Source organism: Eurosta solidaginis, chromosome 2 (assembly GCF_040869045.1).
Source record: "Eurosta solidaginis isolate ZX-2024a chromosome 2, ASM4086904v1, whole genome shotgun sequence".
Taxonomy (NCBI): Eukaryota; Metazoa; Arthropoda; class Insecta; order Diptera; family Tephritidae; genus Eurosta; species Eurosta solidaginis.
The window spans coordinates 47,816,977-47,839,672 of record NC_090320.1 but is presented as its reverse complement, the minus strand read 5'-3'; the positions used below and the strand labels follow the sequence as shown (position 1 = coordinate 47,839,672).

Sequence of the window (22,696 nt, the reverse complement as noted above, 5' to 3'; positions counted from 1 at the left end):
CCCCATCGTAAAGTATGGGTATGTGCCCAAAATACGCAATAAGATAGTGTAAGCGATAAGCTTTATGTGCATCCTTGCGTCATCATGCAAGTCTCCGCGGCTTTATTCTATCTTCGGCCTAGTCCAATTTTGGACCTTATATTTTCTAGTAAGTATTGCTAAAATAACTTTTCCCCGTTGGCGGTTAACGCGGCTCCAGATGCCAAAGGATATATATCCCGAAGCGCATAGTCCATCTTATGATGGCTAAAACCAAATCTGCATACGCCGTGAGTTTGACTGTTCATATGTCGAACCTCCTAAGCAATTGGTTGATAAAAAGCGTTGTTGTTGTTGTTGTTATAGCGATAAAGGCACTCCCAGTAGATTTTAGGGATGTTATAGATTCTGGTAGGCCTTTGCCGAATAAAGACTCGGTACGTTCTGATAACGCACCATTAAGGTCCTAGTCCGACTATCTGGAGAACGATTGACCAACTTGAACCTTCTAAGCCATCCCCCCTCCCACCCCCAGATATCATGAGGAACTTGGGGTCTCCAGAGTCTCGCCTGCTAAATATGTGTATGTTACATTCATATTTGTAACAGGATCCACCTCGCGTAGGTGAGGTTGACAATTTGGTTGCGGAAGCTTTGGATTGCGCTCTACAACCCCTTGATGGGCGTTCCTATGCTGACAGATTTTGTGGGCTCGCATAAACCCCACTGTGACGTAATTTTTTTTTACAGCTTAGCATGGAACCGATCCAATTTTTTTTTAGGTCTGATGTGCATAATTCAATTGACTTGAGACTGTCCATGATTGCGTGCTTCGAGACAATGTTGAAAGCTCCAGGAAAACATCTAAGGCATATTTCTGGTATTTTATAGCTTTATCTTTGTTTATGACAACCCTATGTAATGCGCTCTTGATTGACTTGACTATCTGTATTTGCAATCTGGACGTGTTCTCGACGCTTGGGCTTTCTATTTCCACACACAGAAAGGCAAGTGAAAGCAAAAGAAAACGTAAACGGAAGAGGTAAACGGCAATGGGAAACGTAGAAAAAGCGAAAGTAGGAAGGTAAAAGATGATGAAAGAATGGAAGTGGAAAATGAAATTAAATTCGCGGAAAACGTGGAGCGAAACTAATGTAAAGGAAGTAAAATGATTATGATGATGGTAGTATTTAATTTTATCTAAGGTACTACTTAAAATTTACAGTAAAAGTTACTCATACGCCATGGTGCATGATGAGTCATTCCTACGACAAATAACTAACTACCCCATCCAGTGGATTTCATAACAAGCCAAATATATATAAAGCATTAATATGGAAGCACTTTTACACTCTGTTCTATTTTAATTTAGTCACATATGATCCTTGCATATGTAACTTTATACGGATCTGTAAATTACATTTAACGTCCCTCTTGAGTTATCTTCCATAACAGTTGCTCTTAATAGCGCTCAAGAGGTCGTAGATGTCATTGTACTAATACATAAACACTTTTATTTACACAGAACGTAAAAGCAGGCAAGGCATATGAAAAACCATGACCTTGAGAAGCAACTATGTTTGTACGTACATATGTATGTATGTATGTAGCATTGTATAAGATTGCTTGGTTGAAGATGTAATAAAAAAAATTTATCATTTTACAACTTTCTCTGTTTCGTGTTTGTCAAAATTTTCATATCTTCAAAAGCTTGCAGCATTTTATGAGCCTTTAATGGTTTTTGTAATCCTTAACAACATTGTCGTTATTTTTTTTTACATTATTTATAATTTATTTGTACTACATCCATGACATCATCTTTGATATGCCTTTTTATTGTTTTTTGTTTTTATAGTTTTGAAGTAGAAATATTTTAATATATCCTAAAATTTAACGTCAGTTGCTAGATTTATATATGTAAATACATATGCTAATGTTAAGTTATCTTTATCTATATAAAAATCAAATTCTGTGTGTGTGTGTGTTCCCTATGGAAACGTATTTCTCATACTTCAATCATCACCAAATTTTGGCTATACGTTCCTTCTATCAAGACGAAGGTGTTTCAGAACTTAGAATTTTAAATTAAAATATTATTATTTTTTTTTTTCAAATTTCACGTGCGCCAATGGGTGGTGCGCCAAATTTTGTATGTCAGCAAATGTTACTGATACGCCAAGTATGTATTTAAGTGCAGAACTTTTGTTTGGTCATAGCATTGAATTCACAAAAAGTTAAAGCGATTGTATTGAGTGATTTAAAGGTTTTTATTTAATATAAGCATTCCATTGTAAAAATAGTTGCCTATATGAAAGAAGAGATCTAAGGCCGAGCTTCTCTTCCAATTTGCGTCGGGCTCCTCTTGATTTTCCCTACAAATTGGTCGGACGGTACCTACATGTTTTACGCCGACGATGAGTTTTCGCTGAGAGCTTTTCATGGCAGAAATACACCCGGAGCGCTTGCCAAACACTGCCGGGGGGCGACCCCGCTTAGAAAAATTTTCTTATAATTGAAAAACCTTATTTCTAAATGAGATGATAGACAAAAATTGTGCAGCTAAAATGTTTGATTAAGTTATGAGATTTTGAGTATGAATTGTCTGTGACAAAATAAAATTTGAAAAATAAAGCAAAGAATGATAAATTGTACGAATGAGGGATCTAAGAAAAAAAAAGAAGAGAGGTAGAGGGTGTAAAAAAGAAGAGGGAGAGATAAGGAAATTATAAAGGGTAAGAATGCAAAAAATTGGGAGATACATTTTGAAGAAGATCAATATAATCTTATATACTGATTGCTTGACTTTGAGTAACGGCAAGGAATGCGTTAAAATACACCTTCTTATTTAGATTAGTATCTGCTCAACCCGAGCAACGCCGGTTGTTTTGATTTGTGGGCGAATTAGCCTTTAACTAATTTTTTATAGCTGACAAGGATCTTCAGTTCTTAATTGGCGCCCGAGCAGGTTCCCGGGAGTCCCAAGTGAAGGAAATGTGAAAATTACCTTGGTAGATAGAATATAAATCAAAATAACCTCACTATTATTATTATTAGGCCTCGATGCCCAGCGACTTTTATTTAGATGTATTGTTGTTGTTATTGTTGAGCTCAAGGACGGATTAAATAAAACGCTTTTAATTGGTTTTAATTTAATTTAATGTCAATATTTCGACCTCAGTCTGAAGTCATCATCAGGACTGCAAAAAACAATACGTATTTATAACAAATATATGCACCTAAAAACATTAATTAACATGTATCATATCAACACAACTTACATCTTAAGCTGCACTTGCAAGACTAAAGCGGCAATTACCCACCGACGTGTGCCGTATGTACGGACGTTTGTCGTACGAAACACGTTTGACCGAACCCTCAAGCCCGTAGGAATCAATGTGTGCGCCTGTGTACATGTACATAACATATTTGTGTGTGTATTGTATACAGATAAGCACTGTTGCCATTGACCATTTTGCATGCATGCTTATGGAAACATCAACTTTTTCCAATTTAATTTTTGATGTTGTAAAAGGCTGGAATTAATATTAAATAAATATAAATAGATTACATATTTATAATCTGCACTTTTACATAATTATTTCGAATTATTTTCACAATTTTTCAAACTTTAATGAGGTGTTTTTACATAAAACTGCACACGGCCAAAAATTAGCGCACAAAAGTTTACTAGGCAACTCTGTCTAGTGAGAGAGCGATCAGCTGACACGTTCTTACGGAAAAAATCAAAATTGTTTTGATTTCTACGTTCCGGGCTACGTACGTACGGGCGTTGCACGTCGGTGAGTTTTCGTTTACATTGCACACTCATAAGATAGGTCGTGTCAGCTGACACGTTTTTGGTACGTACGTTCGTGAGTAACTGCCGCATAACATTTAACAAAACAATTATAAAATGAAACAGCGATTGATAATCTAAACAAAGAGTATAAACAAATGAAAGAACCGTAATTGTAAACAAAAAACTTTCAAAACAACAAAGTAATAGACGGAGAATACATAAATGCGTGGTCATCTCAGCATTACAATTAAATTCAAAACGAAGACGAAGCCTTTATATTTGTGTGGGTGGGTAAAAAATGTGTCACGAATGTTTGTTGTTCCTGATTAGGTTGCGGTAGACATGTGAACAATTCGCGATGTCCGTTTTAAAATTCATCCTCTTATCATTAGGGGTGTCCACTATCGCCAGGAAGTAACTAATTCGATACATTTTGCAGTTAATAAGGCGATAGAAATTCATTTGACAAACAAAACTTGTACTTTAACGGAATTTTTTCTCCAAGAAGATATTTAGGCGATGAGGATCTATAACGTTTTGAATTTTCCTTTTTTCAATTATTTTGATAACTTTTGCAGTTTGCTTTCGTAGTTTCCTTCTATTTAATAGCTATATTAATGATATTATGCTAATTTTGCGATATTTTCTCATCGTCGCACAGTGTTCCGTGTAGAACAAGCTAGCTGGACAAAAACAAAGTTTTTATTCCAAGAATATTGTAATGGAAAATGAAAGAAAACAACAAAATAGCGGGATTTTTGCACACATTTGTTTTTTTCGCTTATTATATCTTGAGTAATTGAAGTAAGTAAGCAGGAGTGGCCGTAATTTGCGTTGATTAATTTACAAAAATACTTTTAATTAAACACTTTTACATAATTTTTGTGATGGATTCTAAGTTCGAAGGTAAGTTGAATTTTTTAATAGTAATCTTTTCGCAATTAGAATATTTTTAATATATTTAAGATTCCGTTATTAGGAAAAAAAGGTACTTTTTACCTACATTTTTAATTTTAGAAAGGGAAAAGTTATATGTACCCGCGTGTACCCGCGCCAAATGTTACATATGTTATAGTCCCAAGTATTTTCTAATAGTCGAAAGAAAAAAACATTGCGAGTTCTTTGCACATCTATTTTAAATTTTTTTTTTTTGTAGATTTAGTATTAACCATACCAAGAATGGAGTTTTTTGAAATTTGGTTGAAATATTCGAAAGAATCGAGAAATAAGGAGTTATTGAGTTGTATTTTACTTAATGCTGATTTAAGAGAAGTAGCTGAGCATTTGTTAAGAAATTTAAGTCAACAAATTTCAAAATATTCGTCCAACACCGATGAGAACTGGAACAGCTCTGGAAGACACCGGGAGCGATTTTGTAATAAAAACTCGGAGTGGCTTTCGGGAACAGATTTCAAGTTTACAATTACGATGGATTCAAGGTTGCCATCAGAGCAACCAGCTTCGTCTTCAGGTAACCCAGGACCCGGAAGACCACGGAAGGACTTTCTGCTTTCCAGTCAAAAGACCAAACGTCGTCGAGTGAACGACCTACTGCAATCCAGATGAGTTAGTTTATGCGGCAGAAGTATCAACGCGGATGTCCGGCAATAGGAACATTGCTAATATTATAAAAAGTTCACAAAAAACCACACAAAAAACGACGAGCAAGGTAACATGTGAGCAAGGTGCAAGATGCTTGAGCAGTGTAGAAGCTTTGGCATACTATGTAGACAGCAAGTCGGCGACTCATGGGTACAAAACGACTCGGAAGTGGAGTATCAAGGGAGGCCATAAGGTTTATCCATCATTTTATAGTTTAAGAAAAGCTAAGGCAGAATGCTACCCAAACGAGATTGATGTGGGTGAAACAAGTGCTGAAATTAAAGTTCAAGCCGTATTAGATAAAACTGTTGAACGTTTAATTTTAGCTAATCAAGAAGTTCTTGTTAGTTTGTTACCTACATCTGTGTCATTTACTTTAATCAGCAAGTGGGGTTGCGATGGAAGTTCTGGTCATAGTACATATAAGCAAAAATTCACATGCAGTGCTGACACTGATGAGTTTTTGTTTATATTTTCTTTCGTTCCTCTTCAGTTACAGGACGAAAAGGGTAACATTGTTTGGCAGAATCCTCGACCTTCTTCTACGATGTATTGTCGTCCAATTAAATTTATTTTCTCCAAGGAAACAAACGATTTTATTGTTTCTGAAACGAACAAAGTTTTAGAGGAGATAAATGCTTTGTTGCCAACAAAGTACTTTCTCGAAGAATGCGAGGTTTCTGTAAGTCAAAACATGCTCCTAACAATGATTGACGGAAAAGTTTGCAATGCTTTTACTGAAACTTCTTACGCACAAAAGTGTTATATTTATGGTGCCACTCCAAAAGATATGAATGATGAGACACGGGTTTTTATGCCTAACCGAGATAATCTTGATTTTGGCTTGTCTACTCTCTATGCCTGGACAAGATGTTTTGAATGCTTGCTTCACATAAGTGGTCAACTTTCTGAAGAAGCACAAGAAGCCCGTAACAAAGATTTGAGACGATTCAGGGATGGTAACACACAAAAGCAGTCGCGTGTAGCCACGAATAGAGATCTTATGAATATGTTACTTATAACAGCGGATCCCTTAGTTAACAGCCTAAGGGAGATACCCAAGAAAAAATTTAAAAGCCTGACTTCAGAAGTCTTACATTTACTGTCCTCCGATAATGTTGAGGAGTCAATAAATACCCCAGTTTTTTCAAGCTTTCACAGTAATGATGCCCATGACTACTGCACAATTGACTCATCGAATGACAGTGACGATAATGAATGGTAACATAATTATAAAAGAAAACTTACTCTATAACTTTTTCCTTAATCATTAAGTAGTAAAGTAAAGTAAAAAGAAGTAAAATTTTAGAAAAAAATAAGAAAAAAGGCACATAAAAGGTTTGGGGATTTAGCCCAAAAAAAAGTGCGGGGTTTTGTATTGGGGATTTTGGTTATGGGATTTTAAATTTGGGGATTATGTATTTGGGATTTTTTTTTACCTGGGGATTCTGTGTTTGGGGATTTTTTTTTTGGGATTTGGGGGCACTCCCGTCGAAAACCCCTCAAATGTTAATAAAAGCGCAGAGGGCTATATTTTTGGACTTCAAAGCCTTTTCAATTTTTTCGAGAGGCAATATCTGCTTGGATTTTCCTGGCTGATAGGCAAACTGATCCCTACACAAAGGGATTTTGGAAACCTCCATAATGTGCTGATCCAAAATTTTCTCCGTGCTCTTTAGGAGAATCGAACTGAGGCTAATTGGTCAATACGACGAAGGCAGCTGCTCGGATTTCCCTGGCTTTGGTATAAATACTACCTTAACCTCAATCCACCTGTTTGGAATACATCTGAGCAGGAGAGATGCCTTCTATACCATGGATAAGGCTGGGGCTGTATGGTTTATTCACTGCTGTAACAGTACGGAATTGCTGCGATTTAGGATGCGCTGGATGAAATGGTATCCAGTGCTACTACGGAATTAAATATCTACTGTGATAGCCAAGCGGCTATCAAGGCTTTGAGTTCAACTATAGTGCGATCGATAGTGGTCTTGGAGTGCCGGACCTTCCTTGCGATTGCATCGAAATATTTCATGATTAAGATTATCTGGGTTCCGGGCCATAGTGATATCCCGTGCAACTGTCAAGCGGCCGCCACCTCTTGTAGGATAGCAAGATCTCTCGGGTCGGAAGTGGACAGCAGGAGGTCTGCCGAAAATGAATGAGTTCACTAACGCTCATCTATCACATCTAGTGGGAATCCACGCGGTACGTCTCAACGTACTGGAAACCCCATCCTGCTGCAGCTGTATAGAGGATAATGAGACGGAACCTCGAGTCCCTTTAAGCTTTATTGACCAGGTTTTGCCAGAACTAGGCGAAAGTACGTCGGTCGCGTTTCATTTGTATCTCTGTAGGGTTTATCCAAGGTTGAGATTGGTCTCATTAGACTCTAAGCAGCTGTAGCTACGTCACTGTTATTTTATGTGGTATCACAAAGAGCCTTCATTCTGTTCAAGTGAGTTTCCCATGCCAGGGCAGCTATCACTTAACCTAACCTAACAGTACGGAAATTGAGTTTTAAATATGAGAATACATGTCTATTTCGGCTGCTGAGTGGAGCTTCCATCTGTCGTTTCAAATTGCCAATTACATTTCTGTGGTTTCTAGAAATACCTTTTTGGAATCGCCCAGTTGTTGGAACCTCACTAAATTTATTTATCCTAAAATTTTAATAGCGTAGTGGTCTGAAGTAATCACCATTCATAGTCCTCACATGTCCATAAACTCTAACACGCTATTTCTCTCATTTACTTACTCACTATCCTTGTCTGTCTCACTCTATCTTACAGATACGCCGCCTACTATTGGAAGGTGTCACGCGAGAATCGTCGCTGTTACATGGACTATTATTACATGGAGAATGGCAAGCAAATGTATGGTGTACCCTTGGGTGGCATTGGTGGTGGTACCATAGGACGTGGTTTTGCTGGTGAATTTTGTCGTTTTCAAATGCGTCCCGGCATGTATGAGTACAATGTGGTGCATGCGAATCAATTTATTGTCACAATCAAAGATGCCAAAGGCTGTACAATATTTCAAAGTTTACTCTCCCGTAGTAGGTAAGAAGTGCTACTAAAGTCAATAGAAGTAAAATTAGGCTAGAATAGATAGTAAAGCGCATGTAATGGAGTGAAGTAGCTTATGTTCCTTGTACTCCTCTAACCCAACTCACCAATCCTAAACATCTAACGTATGCATACATACTATTCATTTATACAAATGTTCATATCAAACTAAGGACTTCAGCTAATCTGTGTAATCGGAGTTGTATCGCCTAATTAGTGCCCCAGTGTTATTTTCGTCGTTGTGGAACTATCATTTGACCTTAATATACTAACTGTGAAGCTTTGTCGCCATTGGACTTTGTAATATATGAACATTAGGGTGGATCGATTTGTAGGGATGAAAGTTAACCGATATCGCGCCATCGATTTTTCGTAGTGGAACTTTTATTTCGTGAGCCCAAATCCTATCGAAAAATCTATGGCGGGATATCGGTTAATAAATCGACCCAGTCAAGAAAAATTTCGTCTGTCAAGTTGTTTCCACCTCTCAAGAAAACTCGTACGCTTTCTGCAAACTTTTTTTTTTAAGATTTCTCAACAAACAGACACAATGGAACCCTGTCAACGACCCTGTAAGAACACATTCGATAAAATACCAAGGATAACAGTGTTTTGAATGGAATTTGCTCACCAAGCCCAAACAAGTAGCTACTGTTGCTCACCTCAAACGGCTCATGCAGCTGCAGCATGACTGCTCCCCACAACCACAAAATCCGTAGCATGAGTGAAAACAATGCCAAGCACCAGCCGCTGCTGCCATCATCTTCGTCTTCTTGTGGCGATTGAGATACTATCCGAAGGTTTTGGGGAGAAATATCGGTGATGATGGGCCTTTGCCAGATATTGATGCGGAAAGTGGTATGGTGGCAGCGTTCCTTTCCTACCACACTGAAGGTTTTGGATTGAATGTCCCGGACCAAGCAACATAAAAAATTCAGAACTGCCACTCGCCAATGGTTTGGCAAACACGCCGAGTGTATTAGTGCCATGGAAAGCTTCTCGGAGTCGGCATAAATCATGTAGGCCTCGTCATTAGGTCTCATCCCTCCAATTCGTAGGGAAAAATTAAAAAGAAGACGCAAATTGGAAGAGAAACCCGGCCTAAGCCTCCTCGAAGGTATTATTATTATTATTATTATTATTATTAGACCTTCATACACTGCGACCTTTATTCAGATCTATTGTGCTTGACCTTTCAGCCTATTACTGTGAAGGCTTTTAACGTATTTAAATACCTCTTCAGTCTTTTAACTCCATATTGGCTGCTATAAATGAGGCCGCAGATCACCTGAGAAAGGCTCTTCACGGCTACAACCAAATTTTGTATTGACTCTGACAGCCAGGCTGCACTAAAAGCGCTTGGATCGGTCACATGGAAGTCCAGGACAGTAGAGAATTGCCGCAAATGTTTTAATGAAATCGCTGAGCAAACTTCACTCAGTCTGTTATGGGTGCCTGGACATTGGGATATACCGGGCAATGAGATGGCTGATGAACTTGCAAGAGGGGCACATCCGTTCCGCTTTCGTCGTCCTGAAAGGGATTGAGCATGCCGCTCGCTACCTGTAAGCTCACTTTGAAAGGGATTTTCCTTAGGGAAGCGGGTGCGAGATGGAGCAATATTGAATCATGCTACCACACTAAGCTTGTGTGGCCTGAATGGGACGCGAGGCGCGTCTTGTAAGGGGGACCTATCCCTGGTGATTGGACTTATAACCGGCCCATATATCAATCGGGAGGCATGCACAACGGCTGGGTGCTCACTATAATGATTACAGCATGAGCTGCTGACGTTTGCTGAATCGACCTGTTGGTTTGAGTAGGGGATATATCGACGTGGTATCACAATGGGACCTTTTTGGTCCTAAGTGCACTGGTGCTCGCACCGATGGCGACTCTAAGCTAACCTAACCTAGTGCAGCAAGTGTTGCTTTATTAGAATAGGGCTGTATTCCCACAAGTCAGTCTATCAGTGTTGCTTGCTGGCACGCTGGAATGTACATATGTATGCTTATGTAGGTGAAATAAAAACACCTTCAGCTCTAATGAAGTTTTGGCAATTAAAAGTTTCCACTGCACCAAATATGAGTCAACAAAATTTGCAATGCATGCAGTTCCAACTAAAGCAATTGGGACAAACGTACATATTACGTGTCTAAAAAGCTAGAATCCACCTTATCCTGGCCAGCCAATTAACACGGCCTAAGCATGCTATGACACACCTAGATATTTACATATATACAGGGGCGGTAATTAATATCAAGCAATTGTGTATTCAGAGGAACGGTTCGCCGCAAGATTTATATATATGTATTATATCATGTGAACAATAAGTACGCTCCGGTTGGACTGTATTCCTACATATTCATATACACCCAACTTTATCAGCAACTCAAGCAGGGAACCACCACTGAGTTCGAAAGCATATGTGATTTGACCTGCCTTGACGTTTCCGGATTTGCGCCAGTTATCATTAAAAAATGAGAAGAAAATTAAAGGCGATTAGGAAACGTGAGAAATGGGTAAAGCTGGATGACAATGGGATCTTGAGACGTGGTAATAAGGAAGAAAGGGCAAGTCAGAGAGCTGGTATTGGTTTTGGTGTCGTAAAGAGACTTTGCCGCTAAGTACTGTCGTTCACGGCTATCACAGTGTCTTCTCACATTTTTTTCACGGTTACAACAACAACAAAAATAACAACGCCTTTATGCTATCCGCATGAATGCTAAGTTCTTCATTACAAAATTCATTTGCACTTACATACTAATAAATTATGGTGCTTCTATGGCTATGGACTTTTTTGACTAGATACTGGCAGCTGATGGTTCGCCACTCGGCTCTTTCATCTTTGTATTGAGAGCAATCTTCGAGCTGACGATGTGCCAGAGCAGTGTCAGCAATGTTCTCCCTCACTACATAGCGCCACTTCTGATGGCCTCAAAAACTAACAGATGCGGAAAAAAGACACTGCTTATTGACTACGTGCTGACACAGCGCCGCACAAAATTCGGTCGATCAAGGATGATTTGAAGAGCGAGGCAGGTACCTGAAAGAATGATAATGGCGACCTGGTAGCTAACATAGCGAAGGCGACGAGTTAAGCTCGCTAGCGCATTCCTCCAACTTTGAATTTAAGAGTAATCTCTCTGTAGGAAAGACGATTTCGCAAACTGCGTGTACCGCTGCGAAAAAAACTCATTCAATCTCGCATATAAAATTATAATGCGGAAGATGTACATAAATTGGAACTCGAACAAGAAATGACACTGAATGAACTGATTGGACCTTTTGGTGGGTCTGGCAAGACTGGTGAATCTACCAACCAGATTTTATAGGATAACTCCTCTAAAACATTTACGATGAGAGAATCGCACCATCTGTTTTTCGACATCAAAGCAGAGACCTCCACTGAGTTGTAAGAGAAAGATGGAGGGAGACTTGATATCTCTTGCTCCTTCCAATCGGCATCAGTTATCGCGAGATAGCTAACGTGGCTAGCAGCCAAAATCGAACGATAAGTGACGGATTTCTGAGATATAGACTAAAATGTGGACCAGGCTGATCACAGAATGTGTTTTCAAAATATGGGTATCAAATAGGAAGGTTTTGACAAGAAGCGGTGGATAAGAAGAGCTAGATAATAAAGGGAGAGTTATACGAGAAGCCATAAGCAGATGAAGAAAAAATTTAAAAGGGATGGGAGTGGGAATTAGAGAGGGGGAGTGGAAGAAAGATAGAGGGAGGATGTAGGATAGGAAATCCAACGAAGAACCACTCTTGCAAACAAATGGTGCTTTGGACTAGTAGGCAATTGAAAAGGAAAGGCATCTCTCGGCAAACGAAAATCAAACTCTACAAGTTACTTATCGTACCCCCTGATATATGGTGCAGAAGCATGGACCAGGACAACATCAGAAGTTCAGGGAGTTCAAAAATTTTTGCTTGCAACATATACAATAATATGACAATATGATGTTTAATAGGAGAGTGCATACACTGCAGGGAGGAATATTATCGTGCAGGGGAATATATGATTGAGAAATCTATCTACATATATCTTATTCATTAAGATGTATGCGATTTTAAAAATTTTACCTTCGTTAGCTTCATACATTTTCTTAGTGGTTATAAAAACAAAGGTAGATATTGATATTCATCTGTCAGGTGAAGCAGGTATGTGATATTTGATATAAAGATTATAAATTGTGGTGAGAAAGGTAGAGAGACTGGTAGTGGGAGTGGAACTGAGAATTTTGGTGGGAGTAAGAGTGGGTGTGGGAGTGGAAGTGGGTGAGGGACGGGAGGGGGAGTCTGATTGAGAGTTGGAGTGGTAACGGAAATGGATTTGACAGTCGGGGAGAGATAATGGAATAAGCGATTGACAAAGAAGAAACCGAAGAAACCTAGACCGTTTTAGATTTTAAAGCAGGTATTCAGTATTTGAGTTAAATATTCCACGTATGAGGACATTGGATACGAACAGGGAGAGGGAATGGGAGCGGAAGCAGGCGTAAGACTAGGAGTTGGGTTGGGAGCGGGAGTGTAAGATATACATAAATGGAATGAAGTATGGCGAAGAATAGGAACAAATATTTAAGATAAACTAGAAAAGAATGGGATAAAGAGGGAAAAGAAGTAGTGAGCAGGACTGCGTCTGCCGAGCACAGCAGTGTATTACAAATTTCCATATATTCAACCAGTCCGGGCAAGACAAACCTCACATACACGGAATGTGTCCATAGTTTCAGATTCAACCATAGCCAAAAAGGAAAAAAATTAAAGTACTGTGGCGAATATCAGCATTACTAAAAGCACTATGATGTTAGTAAATAAACACAACGACAATAAGCCATTACACACATACATGGAAATAAACGAAGAATATTTCACACACATAACCAGCAGCTTGAGGCGAAGAGATTACTTCACATACACATATGTAGTCAGCGGATAAGAATGAAGAAAAAAGAGAAACAATCACACATCACGTTATCATCAGCTAAGAGTAGATGCTATTACTCACACATACACACGCATATAGCTAGAAGAAAGACATAAACTACAGATATACATGCATAAAGCTAAGTAACCAAGTATGAGATACAACTGTTCCAGAAGGCATGTTCGTGAAAAGTCTAGACTTTAGTTGAAATATGCGAACGAGGCAATAGGGAGTATGAAAGCAGCGCAAGCTGAGTAATAATGGGACAGTTTTGATTTTAACGCGCTATAGTGAAGTACGCGATAATTGTAAAGTACTACTTGGCTTTCCTCTCCTTTTGAAAATATGTCTTGCTGATTGCTCATGTGTTCTACCCCATATTTGTTTGTTGTTTTGTGCTATTTTATTGTATTGTCCTGCTATTGCTTAGTTTGGATAAAAAGCTTTGCTTAAATTTGATTAAAGCTCAATTTTGCAAGCTTAACTTTTAATTTATGTTTTTCATATATTTTCAATTTTCTCTTTTTTGCAAAATAACAAAAACACGAATCGATTCAAATAACTATGCGCAAACTCGAATGTGTTTCCGACACTTGCATTCGTATGAAAATTGCATGAAAAATTGCTTTTTCAAACTTAATTTCTATGTTATACATTTTGTTATTGTTTTTGAGCGGATCGCAAAATGCTGCTGCTATCAACCACAACAAAAAACTCTGCAATAAACATTCGCCCACAATGCACAACGAAATGAACACTGGCAAAAATGTACCACCAACTTATCCGCTGACCCTCATACGTTTTCGGGAAAAAAAACTTACAAATCGTTAACATTTTTATTTATCTTCCCATTCCACTCTCATTTACGCTCATTATTCATATTTCTCTATCTCATTTCATCATTTTCATAAATCATCAAACATAAAAATCATAACAACTGAACCTCTCCCTCCTTACCTTATCCACACTACTCCTACTTAACATACAAATGATCTGAATCCAAATACCTAAAACAGTTCCCTCGATAACCTCTCGAACTCTCAACGTGATCAACCCTATTGCAGCAGCCGCAGCAAGCAGCCTTTAAATACCTGGCATTCAAATATTGATGACTCAAAATGCACATATACGGGTTTGTATCCACGCGCCTGGACCGAATATGATCTCACTGCGTACGGCGTGCGACTGATTTGTCGTCAAATATCGCCCGTCATACCGCACGACTATAAAGACTCATGTGTACCATGCGCTGTCTTCGTTTGGTCTGTGGAGAATGTTTGCGCTGAAGAGCGTAAAGTTTCCATAACATTTACATTCAAAAATGGTACTGGTACTAAAAAGCAAGATGCCGAAGGTGGCGCTGAAGCCGTGCTCATAACACAGGGCAATATGAAGGGCGTTGGTATACGACAAAAGATCGCTGGTATGCCATGCTCTTATAATTTGGGTTGTCGTGTATTGCCAGAAATCAGTATTACACGCTGCACGCAGTTTGATCCGTGCGGCACAGGAGAGCAGCTATGGGCCGAATTGCGGGAGAATGGACAGCTGAATGAAAAGCATTGCGATGAACCATTGAAAAGTGAGTATGGAATTTTGTTTGTCAAATTTCTAGATAATGGATTTTTCGACATAAATTAAGTATGTAGGTCTGCCGATCTCCATATGCTATATATGTATATTAGTTTTCTGAATTTTATGTCATAATGTACATTTACTTCCTACAAAACCAAGAATGTTTTGAGACTTTTGAGAAAGCTTCCTTATTCTGTATTTTTCACATAGAGACATATAGTACAAACCAGAGTTGGTAAGTTCCGATATTTTTAGGAACGACGAGTTTTGTGGATTTGTCTTCTCGGTCGCGGCGATTTTTATCTGTGACCATGACTAAACAGTCGGTGGCTGCCGGATATGATGGGTTCAAAGCCCAAGCAAAGCAACATCAAAATTTCGTAAAAAAGGTTTTTCAATTAGAAAAAAGTTTTCCTAGGCGAAGTCGCCCCTCTGCAGTAGTTTGGCAAACACTTTCAATGAATTGCTGCCATACAACATTTCTCCGAGCCCTTCGCATTAGCAGAGCTACTTACAGTTTGAGGAAACAAAAAGTTTAGATATTGTTAACTTATGGCGCTATCAAAACGAACCAACTCGGCGAAGCGTTCTGTGTAAATCCGACGTAGCTTCTCCAATCAAAATAATATCAGATGCTCATAGATTCTTACAACAGTACTTATTTAGACTTAATAATATCTTTCCTTAGAAAATCATTCAGTGATAGCTTTGGTGTATTGCCGAGGTAAAAATCCTATGCCGGATATGAAACCTTTAGGTAGGGGTACTCATACCTTCAAGAACTAGTCTAACCTTAGTGCCATTTTATTTGAACACGTCGAACCTTCTGAAGTCTGGAAATATCTATGGAGGTGGCTGACATTACTAAACTGGCATGACAGTGGGAAATTATGATTACTGGTTAGGCACCTTCCAAATTAACGGAAGAGGTCGGGTCTGCGGTTTATCCAGAAATCAATTTGATACTACAGGCTGCAAGATCACTGTAGTTGTGTTTCAGGCGGAGATTGTAACAATGAAGAAATGAGCAGAAATTCGTGTATGTATTTTGATAATCAGACGGTCATTAAGGCAATAATCTCACACAGTACTTCATCAAGACGTGTCCTGGGGAGGCTTCGCTCATGGGGGAACATACAACTGTACTGCGTTCTCGCTCATAAAGCGACAGAAGTTAACGAAAAGACCGATGAGTTGGCAAAGAAGGGTGCATCACTCAATGAATCGACGGTACATGTGCCAATGCGCTTGTGAGAAATCAACAGGAGACCGTTGCAGAGATGCATATGGTCCATCAAGCAGGAAAGGCGTAGGTAGATAAATACGTGAGGCTGAAAAATTCTAAAAACATTTTCAAATCCTGCGATATTGGACTTAAAAATAGCTCACAACGTTGAAGAGATGATGGGCATACTAACTGGATACAGCCTTCTGGCGTCACATAAATTAGGCCACGTCAGTAACAGCAGATGTAGGAAATGCGGCCTGCAGGAAGAAACGGTTGAGCACATTCTGTGTACGTGTTATGCGCATGTGAGGTCAAGGCTCCGGCTACAAGGGGCGGCAGAATTGCTAGTTGTTCTATAACAAAAGTTCTGGTACCTAATTGCGGTGTTTCCGTTTTGTTGTCAAACAAATTCTGGTAACACTATGGACACATTCAGTCTATGTGAAGTCTTTATTGGCCGGCCAGTTCAACCTAAGCTAACCGGCATTATAAGAAAACCTCAAGTAAAGGGCTCATTGGCATGGTATTGATTTAAATACATCAGATTAAATAAGGAAAATGGTGCATTGAACTCAAATCAAGGCACAACAAATCTAACATAGTGGTATTCAAACGCAAGCTTGGATAGTATAGAACGTCAAGGCAACCCATTGACAAAAATGTATTTCGAAGGCTGGTTGGAATATCACCCTATCTCAGCTGCCAGTTCGAAAACACTATCTGAGAATATTTTTCATAAACACCCTATTTTAGGATTTTTTTCCAAAATGATCCATCTCAGAACTCGGTTGAAAAACGCCCTTTTTCAGAATTTTTATCTCAAGCGCCCAAGCTAATGTTCAAATATATTGAATTTAACTCGGATAGGCCGTTTTGGATACAAAACATTCCTGGCGTTATTCAAAAGTTTTCTGAGATAGGTCATTTTCGAAGCGGCAGCCGAGATAGGGTGATATTCCACTCAGCAGTCGATTTCATATTGAAAGAGGTTGATTGGCTGACTTTCAGCGAGACACAAACTCTTTTGTCACTGCTCTGATAGTCAAGGAATTAAATAGGAGGGTAGAGAGCTCGAAGCTATTTACTGAAGGCTCGACTACGTACTCGTTCCCCTAACAAGTTTTTTGACAAAGAGCAAGTCAATAGCTCTCCATCTACTATACTGCAAGCATATTTTTAGGCGCAAAACACTGACTCCTTTTCGTTTCGAGCTCTAGATACCCTAAACCCATTTTTAGCAAAGAGGAACTAGTATGGATTCAAAAGGTTGTAAAGCACATTACAAGGCTTTATAGCTTCACAACTTCTCCAACTTGATTGTCAGATTTACCCAACCGCGGCGAATCTGTTACACACATTCAGCAGGCGAGACGACCCGTAAGTTCTTAATGGAACTAGGGGTGAAGAGACGGAATGGCCTAAAAGGTTCAATGTGGATATATTAAACCGTTCCAACACGGTTGGTCAAGTACCTTAATGGCTCTTCCCAAAAGAAGAAGAGAATAGATTATGGAAATCGCAGCCTATACTCATACATTACTTTAATGTCTTGTTGTCTGGCATACTCTTTTAATAAGAAATTTGTTTCTCCCCCACCAGCTAAGGATCTCGGTGTTGCTTTATGCGCACAAGTTGCACTCAAACAAAATACTAGTCATGATTTAGAATTTGTATTAGCCTGGGATATGCCGCATATAGAATTTCCAAAGAAACACAAAACTTATACACGTTATTATACCAAATATTTTGATGCTTCCGGTGAGTGCGGACCAAAGATATGCGAATATGCATTGAAATATTACAACAATTGGGAGAAATTGATAGATGCATGGCAACGACCCATATTGAATGATGAGTGAGTTATTAAATCAAGAAAATTCTATAAGACAAGTTGAAGTTAAAGAAAGACATATACAATTGATTTAGCGGACTACCTGATTGGTATAAAAGCGCAATCTTCAATCAACTCTATTTTATATCAGATGGTGGCACAATTTGGTTGACTTGCGAGTCTTCATTTGGCAAGGAATTGAGTTTTGATGATCCGAGGTGAGAGGATATTTGTGAAGATTTTTTTTCTTTGAATTTGATTAATTTTCAGCATTGTAGCAACAAAAGTTGCCATATAGAAACACGGTCTAATAATATTTTTTCGAAATTTCCAGAAAAGCTTATGGCCGCTTTGGTTATTTAGAGGGTCATGAGTATCGCATGTACAACACCTATGATGTGCATTTTTATGCCTCATCTGCGCTCTCTCATCTCTGGCCCAATTTACAAGTGAGTTGGAAATTGCTCTTTAGTATTATTTCTATATTCTTTTATCATGAAAACTTGCTCTTTGCTACTCCATAGGTGAGTTTACAATATGATTTTCGTGATGCCATAGATGTTGATTTGTTGGATACGCGCAAAATGCTTTATGATGGCAAAATATTACCGCGTCACACAAAGAATTGTGTACCACATGATCTCGGTGATCCCGATGAGGAACCATTTACGCTTATTAATTGTTATAACATACATGATGTTAATCACTGGAAAGATTTGAATACCAAATTTGTCCTACAAGTCTATCGTGATTATTACGTATTGAATGAATTGGCGCAAGCGCAAGCGGATAATGCAAGCAAATTTAGTTCAATTGAATTCATCGATAAGGATAGTTTGTATGAAATGTACACGCAGGATAATAAGCGCAAAAATTCGGCGGACGAAAAGCAGCGTAAGTTGAAGTCTTTTTCTACAATTTTTCGTTGTTTCAACAGCTTTGCGGCGAAATTCATCTGCAATTCTCAGAAGGTTTATGAAATATTCTTAAGATATAACTTATTTAAGCTGCCTCTCCCAACTCATTAGATGTGTTCCCCTTCTCCTTCCAAACAGCGGTGGCGATTGAAATTCTTTCTTGACCGGAGCATCTTCGTCCATTCGCATAAGATGATCTAACTAACGAAGCCTTTGAGCTGCACTATCTTCATACCACGGACGGACCATAAATCCTCGTTAAAACTTTTCTCCCGAGCACTGCAAGATCCATTCATCTTCTCTCGACACCGTCCATGATTCCGAGCCATACTACATCAGGATAGATATAATGAGAGACTTATCGAGGGTAATTTTTGTTCGCCATCAGAGGGCAGTACTTTCCAATTTCCTGCTCAGGCCGAAGAAGCGCTTGTTGGCAAGAATGACTCTTCTTTGATTTCTAAGCTGACATTACATTGTTTTCGCTGTTAATGCTGGTTTTCAGATAGACGAAGTACTTCAGTCTTGATGTCTTAAGCCACGGGGAGGTCCTTTTACATCCTTACGGAGTTGGTGGTGTTGCTCAAAGTTATTTGACGTCTTATTAAGTTTATGTAGAACTTATATTCAGACATAGCAGCATACAAGCAACTTTTTTCGCGCTGTCAAAGATAGTGTTGAAGTCGACAGAATATGGTGAGTGTCGATTTTGTTATCTTCTCCAAGATCTGGCGCATCATCAAAACCTCTTCGATAGTAGTTTTACCAGGTCTTAAGCCGCATTGAAAAGGTGCAATAAATTTGGTGAATTGGGGCTTCAGTCCTTCGTACAGTACGCTAAATAGAACCTTATTCGCTTCCTTGTTTGAACAGCTCCGCAGGTAGTCCGTCGTTACCTTGCGCCTTGTCGTTATTTAGCCGGGATATCGCCACTGCCGATTCTCCCTCGCTACCTAGTAATAAGGACAAGTGCTCCACCCACAACTTAATCATACTCTGTACGTGAGTTGCCAGGTCGCCATTATTCATCCTGCAGGAATCTGTCCAGGTCTTGAAACCTTCCGTCATCTACCATATTTTTGGTACAATTTTCAGGCGTTTTTCCTCTCAGCCAGCACCTGAAGCTCTTCGCGATCACTCCGCTCTGCCTCAAGTATTTTCATCCTTCTACGCTCGTTCGCAGCGTGGCCCTAGCGCCCTTTTTGTTTAAGACAGCACCTTGCTGTAATGAGAGTGAAGTTTGCTACCACTGCTCGGCCACATCGTCAGGTCGAAGATTGCTCTCAGTGAGCAGGTTTGGGAGCGGATTGGACTAATCATGGATTGTCTGTTTCATGAGGACGCCAAACTTTCCTTGTGCCGTTGCGTACGCTTTCTTTGCTGCACAGAGGCGTGTGTGTGTCTTAGCTACCACAAGGTAGTGGCCTGAGTAGGTATTTGGACCTCGTATAGTGCTCCGTTGAACGCTACGTTATCAATTTTGTTTCGTGTTATTCGATCAAGTGTTGCTTGGTGCATCTTTTTCTGGTGGAACCAGGTACTGCAAATGACCATATTTAAAGCCGCGGCGAAGTCAATCATCCTCAACCTATTGGGAGATGGTACATCGTGGAGGTTAAATTTTTCGACAGTACGACCAAAACCCCCTTCCTTTCCCACACTCACATTGATTCGCCTCAACTTTACATAAATTTATATTTTTCCTCACAGAAAATCGCAAATCCGCTTCACTATACATCAATGAAACCAATGGCAAAGTTTATCTGATGGATGCTATGGCTTACTTAAAAGCAATGTATCCTGCTTGCAAAGCCATCATGGAGCGTTCAATAGAATATGACAAAGACAATGATGGTTTAATTGAGAATACAAAGATGCCGGATCAAACTTATGATACCTGGGTGATGGAAGGACCGAGGTAGTTATAAGGACCTACAATCAAGATTGAATGCTCCTGCTAAAAAAATCTTTTACTTTCTCTATATTATAGCGCCTATTGTGCTGGTCTATGGCTTGCAGCACTGCAGACTATGTCTGTTATGGCTACTTTGTTAGATCAACCAAACGATTGCTTACGCTATCAGGATATACTAGATAAAGGCAAACATTCATTGGAAGAGAAGCTATGGAATGGACGTTATTATATTTTTGATGTACATCATAAGGACACCATAATGGCTGATCAATTGTGTGGACATTGGTATTTGAAAACATGTGGTTTTGATTATGAAGTGAGTCTGCCTTTTGTGGTGAATGAATATTTTCCAATTTTGTTTTGGTTTTCTTCTTCTACAAATAATTTGTTTGCAGATTTATCCAAAAGAGAATGTAAGATCTGCTTTGAAGCAAGTGTATGATAATAACGTGATGAGTTTTCAAGATGGCACGCTGGGTGCTGTTAACGGTTTTATTGTTAATGCAGAACCTGAAAAACCGGGTCATGTCGATTATACGACTGTACAAAGTGAAGAAGTATGGCCGGGTGTAACATTTGCTTTAGCTGCTACAATGATACAGGAGGTGAGTATTATATAACATTCAAATTGCGTCATAAACTCGAGTTAATGGCCCATTTTGGAGTTTAACAGTACTGGTCCTATCAGAACAATGTCTCGAAACTAGCAATCATCGGCAGTTTCAACTAGATTGAATTACATTCGTGCTTCATTCGGCTTCGTGTTAGGCCGCAGAATGATCACATTGCCATGTAAAACCATATAACCTGTAAACAGAGGAACGATGCAGGGTGAAGGCATTGTCACCAATGCTGTGTACGCTGGTCATTAACCAATTGATTAAGCTTCACAGAGGACCTCACGGCGTATGCGGATGACGTTTCAGTAATCATAAGCGGCAGATGTCTACCAAAAATTAGCTCACTGCGGGGTCAAGCGCTTTGGGATGTACATGCCTGGGGATCTGTAGTCGGGTTAAACGCCAACGCGGAAAAAACCGACCTACTAGAATTATTTACCAGGCAATATAAGGTCCCTAACTGGACCTAAGCTTTAAGAGGTAACCCTACAAGAAATGTAAGCACAAAATATCTAGGAATTATACTAGATAGTAAGTTGTCGTGGAAGCTCCATGTGGAAGAGATTGCCAAGAAAGCCTCTGTGACACTGTATGCATGCAAGAGGATGCTAGGATACACGTGGGGCATATCGCTCACATTCACTCATTGGGTATTTACGACAGTTGTCAAGCCCATGTTTTACTATGGGTCCTTTTTTGGTGTACAGCCACACAAAAAAAGCGAATACAAAAAAAACTTAGAGGGGGTATGCAAATTATCAATGTTAGTATAACGGGAGCCTTAAAAGCGAACGGACTACATGGTGGCCTGAGCTTCGAAAGAGGGTGCGGAAATGGCATACTATATACGTGTATACTGACGGTTCCAAATGAACAGCAGGAGTAGATCCTACAGGCTGCCAAATCACTGCAGTGTCTTGCAGGCGGAAATTGTGGCCTTAAGCTGGAGCTTAATCGCGTCAATATATATATTGATAGTGAGGCGGCGATCAAGGCAATAAAATCCTGGAATGCAACGAAGCATTGGAGAGATTTCGCTCACACCGAAAAAATCCATCTTTTCAGGGTTTCCGGTCATAAAGCGATAGCGATCCGATGAATCGATGGTTGGCGCCCCAAACCGTTTGGGAGCAATTAAAAGAAGAAAAGAGTTGCGTATGATCCATCAATCAGCGCGGGGTTTCAAAGATCATATGCAAGTCCTACCACGTTACACTCAT

The 22,696-nt window shown here is 39.4% G+C and overlaps 1 protein-coding gene across 3 annotated transcripts in view; it reads left to right on the top strand.

Annotated features, from left to right (window-relative positions):
• LOC137239685 (non-lysosomal glucosylceramidase) overlaps positions 1–22,696 on the top strand; it is a 57,146-nt gene that overhangs the window by 24,835 nt on the left and 9,615 nt on the right. The window contains exons 2-10 of one of the 3 annotated variants that reach the window (XM_067765257.1): positions 8,173–8,442; positions 14,458–14,972; positions 17,793–18,048; positions 18,120–18,242; positions 18,359–18,473; positions 18,549–18,918; positions 20,652–20,859; positions 20,932–21,172; positions 21,252–21,461. In XM_067765257.1, coding sequence (XP_067621358.1) covers positions 8,173–8,442; positions 14,458–14,972; positions 17,793–18,048; positions 18,120–18,242; positions 18,359–18,473; positions 18,549–18,918; positions 20,652–20,859; positions 20,932–21,172; positions 21,252–21,461 — 2,308 coding nt within the window. Of the gene's footprint in view, positions 1–8,172; positions 8,443–14,406; positions 14,973–17,792; positions 18,049–18,119; positions 18,243–18,358; positions 18,474–18,548; positions 18,919–20,651; positions 20,860–20,931; positions 21,173–21,251; positions 21,462–22,696 lie in introns of all 3 variants that reach the window. The other 2 variants (XM_067765255.1, XM_067765256.1) reach the window with 2 other exon arrangements.